Here is a 15398-nt window from a genome sequence, read left to right on the forward strand (position 1 = left end):
GATTTTCTTAGAAATTAAATAAACTTCAAGGCTTCAAGTATTATATTATGAAACGGAAACTTACATTAACATGGCCACCCATTGTGGCGGTGGAGCGAATTTTCATGATACACATTCTCGCTTGTTTGTGGCTACATATATTTTTAATCACTTAAACTCTTAAATTTACAATAAAATGATTACATCAGTATGGAGCACAATACTTTTGCGTCCGACTCGCAACACATTCACAGAAGAACAGCTAGAGAGCGGCGCGGCTCCCTGCAGAACTAAAAAATGGGCAATTGTTATTTTGAAACATAGGTGCGTCGTTTTTTTTACTGATCGATAGCAGCGTATAACAGTTTATAGCTATCGTGATATTCTGCGCTTTTCAGGAGCGCGGCAAAGATATCTGGTTACAACATTCATTGGTATATGTTAAAAGTTCGCACACACTGACGCGAATACAGAAAAAAAACTTTTACATGTTAAAAATCGCAGTGATAAAGGCTGTAATGTCACAATGCGTCCCACGTGAGGCATGATGATTCCGAAAGGATCATCAGGACTCACGAAATCCTGCAGTAGACAATGCCCATGGAGATTTTAGCAAAGCCTCTTCTCTCATTTTAAAAATGTGGAGTTTACAATAAACACACGGCAGTTACTGAAGTTCTGCTATAAACACTGTGTTTACTAGATAGGTTTGACAGCAACTGGAAACAAGTGGATGCCGCTCAGGGTTAACAGGTTCGTACCGATTCTCTTCTCTACCTGGAGCACCAGCACAAAGATTCTTCTTATTGTTGACAAAACGTAGTTTCTTTGTAACTGACACTGCATCTATGTCGTGTGAAACAGGGGCAAGAAGAAATACTTTACTAGCTTTGGCTTATTCTCTCGCTGCATATAAAGACAGAGTCCGGTGTTGTCACTGCAACAGATTCGGCCAGCTTTGCTTTTCAGTTTGACCACATTCCTCGAGTAAAACGTTTCAACGTCAACGTTAACAGGCGTTAAATCACTGTACCCGCCATTTTAACTTTCGACTACCATTGGAAACTACATCATTCCATAAAAAACATGTTTTCTTCAGTATCTCTGTTAATACAGGAGTGAAGAGTACTAACCATACAACAAAATTAGTGTCCCTCTGCCTCCTATCATTTGCCTTAAGCCTCCTATCAATATCTGGAACCGTTCAGTTTGACCACGTATCTCGAATACACTTGCGAAAAGTTTCAATGCCAACATTAACAAGTTAACCACTGTACTTGGCTTATCAAGATCTTTCAGTGCGTTGTGGCACGCAAGAAAGCACAGCTGCTCCAATATTTCGTTTGATAAAAGGGTAAAGAACATTGACCACGCAACAAATTACGATAAGCGTCTATGCATAATAACAGCTATCGAAAAATTCGTTTCTGTATCTTGAACATTTCACCAAATAAGAGGTGTGCACAGTTTATGTGGTTCGCCGCCGTGAACTTGCCTTGGTCCAGCGACTGTGTGGAGGCGCTGAGGTCGAACTCCGACTTGGCCCTGGAGAGCGGCTTGAGCGGGCTGTGCTGGCTGGCGGCGTCGCCGATGGAGCGCATGTCCAGGCACGACGCGTCCATCGACTTGGTCTTGCGCAGCTGCGACGACATGGACACGCGGTCGTCCTCGAGCCGGTCGCGCTCCGCTTCTGAGGGCGCGTCCTCCGAGTAGAAATTCACCTGCGGACATCCCGAGGCTCAGCTAACAATGGCACACTTGCTAAAACAAAGACAGAATACGCAGGGACATTTAATCTACTGTCTTCCGTCCTTAATCTTGTCAGCGTGTTCAGAGGAGAGCACCATGCATTCCTTCGGTTAGATAATTATCAAGTAAACCGACTTGCCGCACTGGTAACACCGGTTTCCGTCAGATCACCGATGGTAAGCGCTGTCGGGCTGGGCTAGCACGTGGATGGGTGACCATCCAATCTACCGAGTGCTGTTGGAAAGCGGGGTGCAGTCAGCCATTGTGAAGCAAGTTGAGGAGCTACTTGACTGAGAAGTCTCGTGTACTGACTTACGGCCTGGAGAGTCGTATGCTGACCACGTGCCCCTCCATATCGGCATCCAGTGACGACTGGATGACACGGCGGCCAGTCGGTACCGTTGGTCATTCATGGCCTCTTCGGGCGGAGTTTAGTTGTAGTACTTCATGATAAAAAATACAACCACCATCTTTATATTTTGCAGGGAGCACATTGTGCTCGTATGGGAGCGATCTAGATGGTTGTAAAACAATAAACTGGTAGCCAAGATCGCAGGAATTATTTTTATTCCTTGATTACCGGTTTCGGTGAAGCTGAAGCCGCCATCATCGGAGCTTAGGACACATGCAGGTTACAAGATCAAGACAAACAATTGTGATATTAATAGCTGAGTACCTAGCTTGCGCTTGTATGTGATGGAGACACTTAACATTTATAATGTCATCTCTCTTGGACGCCTATGTGCTAGTTACGACAATTTTGTAAGGCCTGCGTGTTATAGGCAACTATTAGTATCACCGTTGTTTGCTTGATGTTGTAACCTGTATGTGTGTTAAGATCAGGTGATGGCGCCTTTAGTTTCGCCGAATCCGGTAATCATGGAATAAAAAGAATTCCTGCGATCTTGGCTAACATTCATTGTTTTACACCATTTTTATAGTTTTAATAAATTATTTTTTCAACTGTATGAAGGCGTCTTCTGTCGATTGGTGCTACTAGCTACTAATATTGTCATTACTGCCTTAATAATATATTATAAACGTATCCCCCCCCCCCCATGAACCATGGACCCTGCCGTTGGTGGGGAGGCTTGCGTGACTCAGCGATATAGATGGCCGTACCGTTAGAAGCAACCACAACGGAGGGGTATCTGTTGAGAGGCCAGACAAACATGTGGATCCTGAAGAGGGGCAGCAGCCTTTTCAGTAGTTGCAAGGGCAACAGTCTGGATGACTGACTGATCTGGCCCTGAAACATTAACCAAAACGGCTTTGCTGTGCTGGTACTGCTAACGGCTGAAAGCAAGGGGAAACTACGGCCGTAATTTTTCCCGAGGGCATGCAGCTCTACTGTATGGATAAATGATGATGGCGTCCTCTTGGGTAAAATATTCCGGAGGTAAAATAGTCCCCCATTCGGATTTCCGGGCTGGGACTACTCAGGAGGACATCGTTATCAGGACAAAGAAAACTGGCGTTCTGCGGATCGGAGCAGGTAGGTTAGAAAATTTAAAAACGGAAATGGATAGGTTAAAGGTAGATATAGTGGGAATTAGTGAAGTTCGGTGGCAGGAGGAACAAGACTTTTGGTCAGTTGAATACAGGGTTATAAATACAAAATTAAATAGGGGTAATGCGGGAGAAAGTTTAATAATGAATAAAAAAATAGGAGTGCGGGTAAGCTACTACAAACAGCATAGTGAACGCATTATTGTCGCCAAGATAGACACAAAGCCCATGTCTACTACAGTTGTACAAGTTTATATTCCAACTAGCTCTGCAGATGATGAAGAAATTGATGAAATGTACGATGAGATAAAACAAATTATTCACGTACTGAAGGGAGACGAAAATTTAATAGTCATGGGTGACTGGAATTCGTCAGTAGGAAAAGGGAGTGAAGGAAACATAGTACGTGATTATGGATTGGGGCTAAGAAATGAAAGGGGAAGCCGTCTGGTAGAATTTTGCACAGAGCATAACTTAATCATAGCTAACACTAGGTTCAAGAATCATAAAAGAAGGTTGTATACATGGAAGAAGCCTGGTGATACTGACAGGTTTCAGATAGATTATATAATGGTAAGACTGAGATTTAGGAATCAAGTTTTAAATTGTAAGACATTTCCAGGGGCAAATGTGGACTCTGACCACAATCTATTGGTTATGACCTGCAGGTTAAAACTGAAAAACCTGCAAAAAGGTGGGAATTTAAGGACATGGGATCTGGATAAGCTGAAAGAACCAGAGGTTGTACAGAGTTTCAAGGAGAGCATAAGGGAACAATTGACAGCAATGGGAAAAAGAAACACAGTAGAAGAAGAATGGGTAGTTCTGAGGGATAAAGTAGTGAAGGCAGCAGAAGTAGGTAAAAAGACGAGGGCTGCTAGAAATCCTGGGTAACAGAAGAAATATTGAATTTAATTGATGAAAGGAGAAAATATAAAAATGCAGTAAATGAAGCAGGCAAAAAGGAATACAAACGTGTCAAAAATGAGATCGACAGGAAGTGCAAAATAGCTAAACAGGGATGGCTAGAGGACAAATGTAAGGATGTAGAAGCTTATCTTACTAGGGGTAAGATAGATACTGCCTACAGGAAAATTAAAGAAACTTTTGGAGAGAAGACAACCAAATGTATGAATATCAAGAGCACAAAAGGCAACCCAGTTCTAAGCAAAGAAGGGAAGGCAGAAAGGTGGAAGGAGTATATAGAAAGTTTATACAACGGCGATGTACTTGAGGACAATATTATGGAAATGGAAGAGGATGTAGATGAAGACGAAATGGGAGATACGATACGGCGTGAAGAGTTTGACAGAGCACTGAAAGACCTGTCTCTAAACAAGGCCTCCGGAGTAGACAACATTCCATTAGAACTACTGACGGCCTTGGGAGCGTTAGTCATGACAAAACTCTACCAGCTGGTGAGCAAGATGTATGAGACAGGCGAAATACCCTCAGACTTCAAGAACAATATAATAATTCCAATCCCAAAGAAAGCAGGTTCTGACAGATATGAAAATTACCGAACTACCAGTTTAATAAATCACAGCTGCAAAATACTAACGGGAATTCTTTACAGACGAATGGAAAAACTGGTAGATGCGGACCTCGGGGAGGATCAGTTTGGATTCCGTAGAAATGTTGGAACACATGAGGCAATACTGACCTACGACTTATCTTAGAAGAAAGATTAAGAAAAGGCAAACCTACGTTTCTAGCATTTGTAGACTTAGAGAAAGCTTTTGATAATGTTGACTGGAATAGTCTCTTTCAAATTCTAAAGGTGGCAGGGGTAAAATACAGGAAGCGAAGGGCTATTTACAATTTGTACAGAAACCAGATGGCAGTCATAAGAGTCGAGGGGCATGAAATGGAAGCAGTGGTTGGGAAAGGAGTGAGACAGGGTTGTAGCCTCTCCCCGATGTTATTCAATCTGTATATTGAGCAAGCAGTAAAGGAAACAAAAGAAAAATTTGGAGTAGGTATTAAAATTCATGGAGAAGAAGTGAAAACTTTGAGGTTCGCCGATGACATAGTAATTCTGTCAGAGACTGCAAAGGACTTGGAAGAGCAGTTGAACGGAATGGACAGTGTCTTGAAAGGAGGATATAAGATGAACATCAACAAAAGCAAAACGAGGATAATGGAATGTAGTCAAATTAAATCGGGTGATGCTGAGGGAATTAGACTAGGAAATGAGAGACTTAAAGTAGTAAAGCAGTTTTGCTATTTGGGGAGCAAAATAACTGATGATGGTTGAAGTAGAGAGGATATAAAATGTAGACTGGCAATGGCAAGGAAAGCGTTTCCGAAGAAGAGAAATTTGTTAACATCGAATATAGATTTACGTATCAGGAAGTCGTTTCTGAAAGTATTTGTTTGGAGTGTAGCCATGTATGGAAGTGAAACATGGACAATAACTAGTTTGGAAAAGAAGAGAATAGAAACTTTCGAAATGTGGTGCTACAGAAGAATGCGGAAGATAAGGTGGATAGATCACGTAACTAATGAGGAGGTATTGAATAGGATTGGGGAGAAGAGAAGTTTGTGGCATCACTTGACTAGAAGAAGGGATCGGTTGGTAGAACATGTTTTGAGGCATCAAGGGATCACAAATTTAGCATTGGAGGGCAGCGTGGAGGGTAAAAATCGTAGAGGGAGACCAAGAGATGAATACACTAAGCAGATTCAGAAGGATGTAGGTTGCAGTAGATACTGGGAGATGAAGAAGCTTGCACAGGATAGGGTAGCATGTAGAGCTGCATCAAACCATTCTCAGGACTGAACACAACAACAACAAACGTTCCACATCTACAATAACATCTAAATTTACATTAACATCAGAAATTGAGTCCGCCTTGATGCAAAATACCTTGTTATTCGTTTATTTCTTTATCATCGCAAAGTAGTTTCGGCGACAAATTTCACCATCATCAGTGGTTTTTTTTTAAATCTAAAACATGCAGAAAATGGAATGGTTGTACAAACACAGTGAAACGTTATTACAATTCGTCTTTTGAAATATACTTTTCTAATATATATATATAACCCGCAGTATAAGGATACAGTACACCATGATTTAGAGTTATTACTGTGTACTCCGTTCCTCCCTTCACTGTAGATTAAGAAGATTTATTGTTATTTGTCATAAACTGTTGTTCCAGCATAAAACCCAAGCGCCACCACGACTGTCAGGAACGGCAGAGAGAGATAGGGCTGTGAAGAAGACGTCAGCCAACAGTAGGCTGACCGATCCCTCTCTTGGACGACACCGAGACAGCAGCGGCTTCTAGACGAAGAGAACATTAGCGCAGCGACGTCTGGCAACTTCCCAGTTGAAGACTAGCCGTTCTAGGAGCTCTACAGCAGCGACTCAGGAACTCACTTGTATTAGGAGTTGTGTATACTGAAGAGATTTTCTTATTTTGTCTGTCGCCCATTGCCTGCGACACACCATTGTAAATTCTCAATGTTACGTACTATCATTACGTACTTACTTACTGTAATAAAAATTCATTCATACGATTTGCTTGAATTGCTGTCTATTGATTCGAGAAAGTAGGTTTCCAATGCTCCCCATATTCGACGAGTAGGCAGGACACAACAGATGTTGCTAAAAACTGCAATTGTAACAGGTCTTGTGATCCTCGCGTCAGACGGGCAAAGCCAGCTACAAAATTTAAGTTGTGTGCGAACTGTGTTTCAAATGAGTATTCGAGGAAAACATGCAAATATGTAATAGGGGTAGTAATATGAAATAATGTGATAAGTGCTGTATTCTGGCGAGCTAATTGAAATCTACATTCAGCAAGTGTATACTGTTTTCGGATCCATTCATATTCATATTGCAGTTGGCAGCCACTGCGAGTGAATAAAGCTTTTTCAACGTATTCACCAGGAGGAACAATTGTTGTAGGTTGCTGGTTTTCCGTTTCATTCTTGTCATAATATGTAAATTACTAATAATGTTTCTAAACGGACGTTTAGCTAATACATTCAGCTGTGTAATGGTGTGTTCGTTGCCTATTTAAATTAAATTTTCGATTTTATTTGCCTTTCTGAATTTCAAGATGGCTGTGTCACTAACATGCAGTACTAGTATTCCATATTTGTACCGTACTTACAAAACCAGTTTTATTTATAAGTATTGCCTCAAAATGACTTCACAAGCCGGAGGGCAGTGGGATAAGTCTGCTATGCAAGCAGCGATTAAAAAAGTTAGAGAAAAGAAGACGGACTATCTGAAGGCAGCAGAAACTTTCCAGGTTTCCAGGGCCACTGTACGTATTCTAGTAAAATCAGATTTATCAACTGATTTAGCCACAAGGAGCGAACTTGGGAGAAAAACTGTCCAGTCTAACAAGCAAGAAGAACAGCTGACTGACTATAGCATGACAATGGAAACTAAATTTTTTGGACTGACTCGACAGGATATTCAACAGATCCCATTTTAGTTTGCCAAAGCCAACAATATAATCCATTTTTGTTTGCACGGTCTGGAAGAGGGTGGTTACGTCTCTCCTTGGAACGACACAAAATGGATATTTCGGTTCGAAAACACACAGCAACCTCATTTAACGGCAACCTCGTAAGACAAAATGAGATAATATTTAGTAACTGAAAATGGTATGTTTCTTTTTTTCCTGTTGTTTTAGTATGTTTTATAAAGTTTGGTTTGACAATGTATTAGATTCTCCATTATTTGTTTTAACTTTTAACAAACTTGAAATGAATGGGGCTATTCCATATTTGTACCCCTTGATGCGAAGATCCAAAACTGACAAACTTTGTGTTATGCCTAATTTAGAAATGTTCCTAACGTAGTATTTATTTCAAAATATAGGAAGCATTAAAGTAGATCGCGCAGAATGAGCTACAGATATTTTGTTTGTTTAATGTGAAAAACGTAGAAATTTGTGACCTAGAAACAAAATGGTATTCTATATTTCTACCACTTCCTCTATTTGCAAGGGTCGCTGTATACCTGGCAGGTCATGCTTGCATTTGCAAAACACTGAAAACCTATATGACTATATAATAGGGTAGTTTTTTTCCAGACAGCACTTCATTATAGATAACAGCATGGTGTCCGGAAGATCTGCAAAGAATATAAATGGCAGAGGTCCCAACAAACTTCCCTGCAGTACAGCTGCAGTTACTTCTACGTCTATCAATAAGGCCCCATCAGTGGGGCATGCTTCATTATTTCTTCCAAGAATTCTTCACTCCAGTTGCATATTCCTCACGATACTACTTTCGAGTGAAGAAAGCCTTAATAGGATGGAGGTTATAGAGAGACATGATTTGTGAACCATACATTCATGGCAGTGTTTGGAGAAATCCTCGCAATGGTAACTACCGGCCTTCTAAGTGGACACCACTGCTTTCTTACCTTCTTTCACTAATCATCTTGTTGTCTGATGCTATGTGATCGGTGGGAGATGTGGCGACATGGGAGACCTTGTTACAGTGAAGGGATGGCCTGCAAGTGGCTACAAGCTGCAGTACTGCGGTATACCTGGACGCGGGAGCTCACCTGCCGCAGCCTGGCGGCCATGACTGCCTCGACGCCGTCGGGCAGCGCCTCCCTGGACTGCGCCACCTCCTGCCACGCGTCCAGCCGGCCCTCCAGCGCCTGACGGCACTGGCTGTGGTGCAGCAGGTAGTGCTTCGCCAGCGAGCACTGGCGCTCCAGCACGAACCCGTACCGCCGCCGCTCCTGCGTCATCGCCTGCAACAGTCACATTCCGTGTGGTAGCAACGGAATCGTACGAGAATGACGAACCTTCCCAACATAACAAGCACTCCCGCGAAATTATTCCTGAAAGCTGGAGAAATTAAGAGGTTAATAGCACAATGAAAAATTTTAACCTATACGATTAAGTGTCAGGAAGTAGTTTCTGAAAGTATTTGTATGGAGTATAGCCATGTTGTTGTTGTTGTGGTCTTCAGTCCTGAGACTGGTTTCATGCAGCTCTCCATGCTACTCTATTCTGTGCAAGCTTCTTCTTCTCCCAGAACCCACTGCAACCCACATCCTTCTGAATCTGCTTAGTGTAGTCATCTCTTGGTCTCCCTCTACGATTTTTACGCTCTACGCTGCCCTCCAATACTAAATTGGTGATCCCTTGATGCCTCAGAACATGTCCTACCAACCGATCCCTTCTTCTTCTGGTCAAGTTGTGCCACAAACTTCTCTTCTCCCCAATCCTATTCAATACTTCCTCATTAGTTATGTGATCTACCCAGTGTAGCCATGTATGGAAGTGAAACATGGACGATAAATAGTTTGGACAAGAAGAGAATAGAAGCTTTCGAAATGTGGTGCTACACAGAAGAATCCTGAAGGTTAGATGGATAGATCACATAACTAATGAGGAGGTACTGAATAGAATTGGGGAGGAGTTTGTGGCACAACTTGACTAGAAAAAGCGATCGGTTGGTAGGACATGTTCTGAGGCATCAAGGGATCACCAATTTAGTACTGGAGGGGAGCGTGGAGGGTAAAAATCGTAGAGGAAGACCAAGAGATGAATACACTAAGCAGATTCAGAAGGATGTAGGGTGCAGTAGGTACTGGGAGATCAAGGAGCTTGCACAGGATAGACCACAACAACAGAAGACCACAACAACAACAACACCAACAACACCAACAACACGATTAAACTTATCCTCAATGAAATTTTCAAACCTTATTCTACAAAAACTTTAAAGCTGCCTGAGAACATTCGGTATTTAGTAAAATTGTAACGTTTCATTCCCTGGTAAATCATGTCTGTTTGACCAGTAGTTACGGTGTACGCTAGAATCAGTTTCCGATATCTGGAGTAAGGAGCCTCTTGCTACTCTGGAGATGAAGAGTTGGTCTTTCCTTAATCCTAATCGTTTGTAGAGGAGGCCTATGCGGCTCAATCGAGGGCGAATGATTTTTCCAATATGGCGGATGTTTCCCAGCTACAACCATGTTGTTGTTGTTGTTGTTGTGGTCTTCAGTCCAGAGAATGGTTTGATGCAGCTCTCCGTGTTACTCTATCCTGTGCAAGCTACTTCATCACCAAGTAATTACTGCAACCTACATCCTTCTGAATCTGTTTGGTGTATCCATCGCTTGATCGCCCTCTACGATTTTTACCCTCCACGCTTACCTCCAGCACTAAATTGGAATTGCCTTGATGCCTCAGAATGTATCCTATCAACCGATCCCTTCTTCTAGTCAAGTTGTGCCACAAATTGTTCTTCTCCCCAATTCTGTTCAAAAATGGTTCAAATGACTCTGAGCACTATGGGACTTAACATCTGAGGCCATCAGTCCCCTAGAACTTAGAACTACTTAAACCTGACTAACCTAAGGACATCACACACATCCGCTCCAGAGGCAGGATTCGATCCTGCGACCGTAGCGGCCTTGCGGTTCCAGACTGAAGCATCTAGAACCGCTCGGCCACTACGGCCGGCCCCTATTCTGTTCAGTATCTCCTCATTAGTTACGTGATCTACCCATCTAATCTTCAGCACTATTATGCAGCACCATATTTCGATAGCTACTATTATCTTCTTTTTCCAAACCATTTATCGTCCATGTTTCACTTCTGTACAATGCTACACTCCATACAAATACTTTCAGAAAGGATTTTCTCACACTTAAATGTTAACAAATTCCTCTTCTTTAGAAACGCTGTCCTTTCCAGAGCCAGTCTGCAATTTATATCCTCTCCACTTCGACCATCATCAGTTATTTTGCTCCCCAAATAGCAAAACTCATCTACTACTTTAGGTGTCTCATTTCCTAATGTAATTTCCTCATCATACTGATTTAATTCGACTACTTGTCATTGTCCTCGTTGATATTGATGTTCATCTTATATCCTCCTTATATCATCCATTCAAGATACTGTCCATTCCATTCAACTGATCTTCCAAATCCTTTGCTGTCTCTGACAGAATCACAATGTCATCGGCAAATCTCAACGTTCTTATTTCTTCTCCATGGATTTTAATTTTTCTCTGGCTACCGTAAATTATCACAAGGAAGTGTAGACTATGGCAGCTTCCCTAGTAGCCTGCTTCTCTTAAGGTCGTACCCACATTACCTGTGCATTAGGTGTGTTGCATATCAGTGTGGCGTTTCCTCATAACGATCTATTTCTTTACGTATGTGATCGACAACTTACTAGATTCCCCTAAAAACCGGAAGCGGCGAACTGTCTAGATGAGTGAGTATACATAGAAGGCTGGGTAACCTATAGAACATTTTTGCTGCCCACAGTTATCCTTCTGTCTCTAACTTAAACGTAAACAGTATTTACGGAAAAACTGAAACTGTCAATGTTTATTCGAAAGTTGTTAAACTGAGGGATGTACTTGTAAAAATAGAGGAAACAATACAGATTTTTTCTACACACCTAGAAAATGCAATTTACTCAACAAAAAGATAAAATAAAAATGATGGCAAGACAAAAATATATCAAACATTATCTCACTACTTCGTCGAACTTATATGAAACATGTTTCTGCTATTCATAAATTATATATCTTTAAGGACCAATGATACCAATAATCCTGGTAAACCCATCATTTGCTGCAATGTGTAACAAAACTACCGAATAGTACTTTTGGTGGAGTGCAACTCAAAACTACACTTTTGAAAACTCCTGATTGGAAGAAGCATTTTGCACCAGAGTACTCTTTGCACGGGCACCTGGATTCTTGAGACCGATTTTCTGGAAGCCGTGAATGTCAAAGCATCTTTCGCAGACCTGCTTGGAGCAAGCAAAAAGGGACTCCCTGAATCAGAGGTGCTGATTAGAAAGTGCTACTAATTCGTAGCTCAGAGATCTATGGCCCAGAATGACACAAGAGGCATTTCTGCCATTACGGAAAACTGGGAGGATTGGCAAGTTGGTTTCCCTTGAGCATGTGTGTAGTGCTTTGTGAGTTTCATGGTTTTGCTTACTGCGTGAGCTATTGACGAAGCAGAAGTATCGATGGCAGATCGGTCACTTCTACATGCTCATCGCCCTCCTGCTTACTGAGCAAGTGAATTAAAATACAAATGAGAAACAATCACGAGCAGTCATAGGTAGATGTATGTAGAGTTTTATTAGATACGTTTGGTAAAAACAGTCTCGTTCCGAGTTGTGGATCACGAGATATTTCAGTTTTAATCAAGTACTGAAATAAAAATTCGTGGGACTGTGTGATGGCAGGAAGGTACCATTGCCGGGTCGGAGAGGCGACAACACACGCAAGTCGCCACGTCATCATGGTGGGCCTCTGCTTCCGACTGTAGAAACCTCTTGTCAACCAGCCGATGGACGAATCCAAGGAATGAACGTGTGACGAATAACAGTCTATTCTAAAAGAAAAAGAAAAGCATTTTATAACAGTAAGAATGAAGCAAGATTTATTTCAGATGGTGTTCCTGAAGAGAGAAAAATAATTCATGACGTGTCTTGTTTGATGTAAAAACAAATGCCGGCCGGAGTGGCCGAGCGGTTCTAGGCGCTACAGTCTGGAACCGCGCGACGGTGTATGGTGGAGGGCACTTTACGTGCCACTGTCATTACTTCCCTTTCCTGTTCCAGTCGCGTATGGTTCTCGGGAAGAACGACTGCCGGAAAGCATCCGTGAACTCCTTGGGAGGTATAAGTAGGGGGAAGAAATATATTCCATACCTCATCCAGAAACGCACCCTCTCGAAACCTGGAGAGCAAGGTACACCGCGATGCACAGCGCCTCTCTTGTAGTCTCTGCCACTTGAGTTTGCTAAACATCTCCGTAACGCTATCACGCTCACCAAATAACCCTGTGACGAAACGCGTCGCTCTTCTTTGGATCTACTCTATCTCCTCTATCAACCCGACATGGTACAGATCCCACACTGATGAGCAGTACTCAAGTATAGGTCGAACGACTGAGGACTCTCCCAATGAATCTCAACCTGGCACCCGCCTTACCAACAATTAATTTTATATGACCATTCCACTTCAAATCGTTCCGTACGCATACTCCCTGATATTTTACAGAAGTAACTGCTACCAGTGTTTGTTCCGCTGTGTCATATAATCATACAATAAACGATCCTTCTTTCTATTTTTTCGCAATACATTACATTTGTCTATGTTAAGGGTCAGTTGCCACTACCTGCACCAAGAGCCTATCCGCTGCAGATCTTCCTGCATTTCGCTCCAATTTTCTAATGCTGCAACCTCTCTGTATACTACAGCATCATGAGAGAAAAGCGGTATGGAACTTCCGAAACTATCTACTACGTCATTTATATATATTGTGAAAAGCAATAATCCCATAACACTCCCCTTCGGCACACCAGAAGTTCCTTTAACATATGTAGATGTCTCTCCATTGAGAACAACATGCTGTGTTCTGTTTGCTAAAAACTCTTCAATCCAGTCATACAGCTGGTCTCATATTCCGTAGGCTCTTACTTTGTTTATCAGGCAACAGTTCGGAACTGTATCGAACACCTTTCCGGTAGTCAAGGAAAATGGCATCTACCTGGGAGCCTGTATCTAATATCATCCTTCCTTTTGGGCTTTTATTTCCTTGTCTCTCCCTGTCTGTTGCTGCTTCGCTATGCGTTCCTCTTAAAAGTGATACAAGAAAAGTGCGCTGACGGTGTAAAAAGCCGGGTCGGAGAACGTCTCGCGGTACTCACGGTCTTGAGACTGGCCTCGCAGAAGGCGTCCAGCTTGGCGCGCTCTTCCTCCAGCGCCTGTAGGCTCTTCACCTCGCGGTCCAGCGCCACAGCCGGGGGCTTGGCGCGGGTCTTCTTCCTCTGCTTCTTGATGGCCGCGGCCGCCTTGCTGTACGTCTCAGAGCGTTGTTTGTGCTGCTGCAGGAAGCGCTTCTGTTCACTCTGTAATGAAAACATCGTGCATACTGAGTGCAAAATCGTCTAAATTTGCGGGTTATAGTGATAAAATTAATGAACAAATCAGATCCACATTTTTAACTGCAGAAACGCACGTCTCTGTGAGTTATTTTCTCAGTCCGTTGTGAAAGACATTCGTCCTAAAACGAGGCATATGCGTGCCGGGTGTATCGAAGACAGTAACAAGCGCGCAGGTTTAGCAGTATTTCTTAAGAAAATGTTATTAAGTTAGCCTTTGATCGAATGGTTCAAGTTCGAATATCTAGACTGATGGCACAAAAATTTACGAGGAACGGTTTGAAACATCAGGCAAAATTCTGAGAAAAGTAATATGAAAGACAAAACTTCCTGGAACGGCGTCCAGTAGATTACCTATACTGTAACTTAGCTCATCGCCTACTCTCTTGAAGAGAAAATGGTTCAAATTGGTCTGAGTACCATGGGACTTAACATCTGAGATCATCAGTCCCCTAGACTTAGAACTAGCCTAAGGACATCCATGTCCGAGGCAGGAATCGAACCTGCGACCGTGCAGCAGCGCGTTTCCGGACTGAAGCGCCTAGAACCGCTCGGCCACACTGACAGACTCTTGAAGAGAGCTGAACGAAGAGAATCGTGTGCATCTTTCGTACATGCACAGATTTTAGTATTCTCTTGGATAAGAAAGTTAGCTTGAAATAATAAGCCAAAGACCTGCTCCAAGAAATTGGTCCACAAGTGTCCGTTGAGATATCATACGAGAGCTCTATCAAAAGCGGTGAGGCACAGTCAAACAAACGTTAAAACGCCTAGTGTATTGCACTTCAGAGTCGAATGGCTATTGAGAGTGATACTTGAGTATTATAAGGATTGCCTAACAAAGTTGTAAAGGTATTTCAGCGCAGGTGGTGGTGGTTAGTGTTTAACGTCCCGTCGACAACGAGGTCATTAGAGACGGAGCGCAAGCTCGGGTTAGGGAAGGATTGGGAAGGAAATCGGCCGTTCCCTTTCAAAGGAACCATCCCGGCATTTGCCTGAAACGATTTTAGGGAAATCACGGAAAACCTAAATCAGGATGGCCGGAGACGGGATTGAACCGTCATCCACCCGAATGCGAGTCCAGTGTGCTAACCACTGCGCCACCTCGCTCGGTAGTTTCAGCTCAGGTTGTACTGGGAAATAATTGCCATTTCCAATATAACAAACCCTGAAGTAGGCACTCTTTCCGTTCCACTTTCAAATGCAAGCACTTTACACCCTAAAATGCGGTAACGCTTGGACATCTGTGAGTCTG

The 15398-nt window shown here is 42.6% G+C and overlaps 1 protein-coding gene across 2 annotated transcripts in view; it reads right to left on the reverse strand.

Moving 5' to 3' along the window:
• LOC126335554 (brain-specific angiogenesis inhibitor 1-associated protein 2-like) overlaps nucleotides 1-15398 on the reverse strand; it is a 521250-nt gene that overhangs the window by 63308 nt on the left and 442544 nt on the right. For both annotated transcript variants that reach the window (XM_049998957.1, XM_049998956.1), the window contains exons 6-8: nucleotides 13910-14110; nucleotides 8771-8965; nucleotides 1475-1700 (exon numbers count right to left, since the gene is read on the reverse strand). In XM_049998957.1, the coding sequence (XP_049854914.1) occupies nucleotides 1475-1700; nucleotides 8771-8965; nucleotides 13910-14110 (622 nt within the window). The remainder of the gene's footprint in view (nucleotides 1-1474; nucleotides 1701-8770; nucleotides 8966-13909; nucleotides 14111-15398) is intronic.

The sequence above is a fragment of the Schistocerca gregaria genome, chromosome 2, assembly GCF_023897955.1.
Source record: "Schistocerca gregaria isolate iqSchGreg1 chromosome 2, iqSchGreg1.2, whole genome shotgun sequence".
In the NCBI taxonomy this organism is placed as follows: Eukaryota; Metazoa; Arthropoda; class Insecta; order Orthoptera; family Acrididae; genus Schistocerca; species Schistocerca gregaria.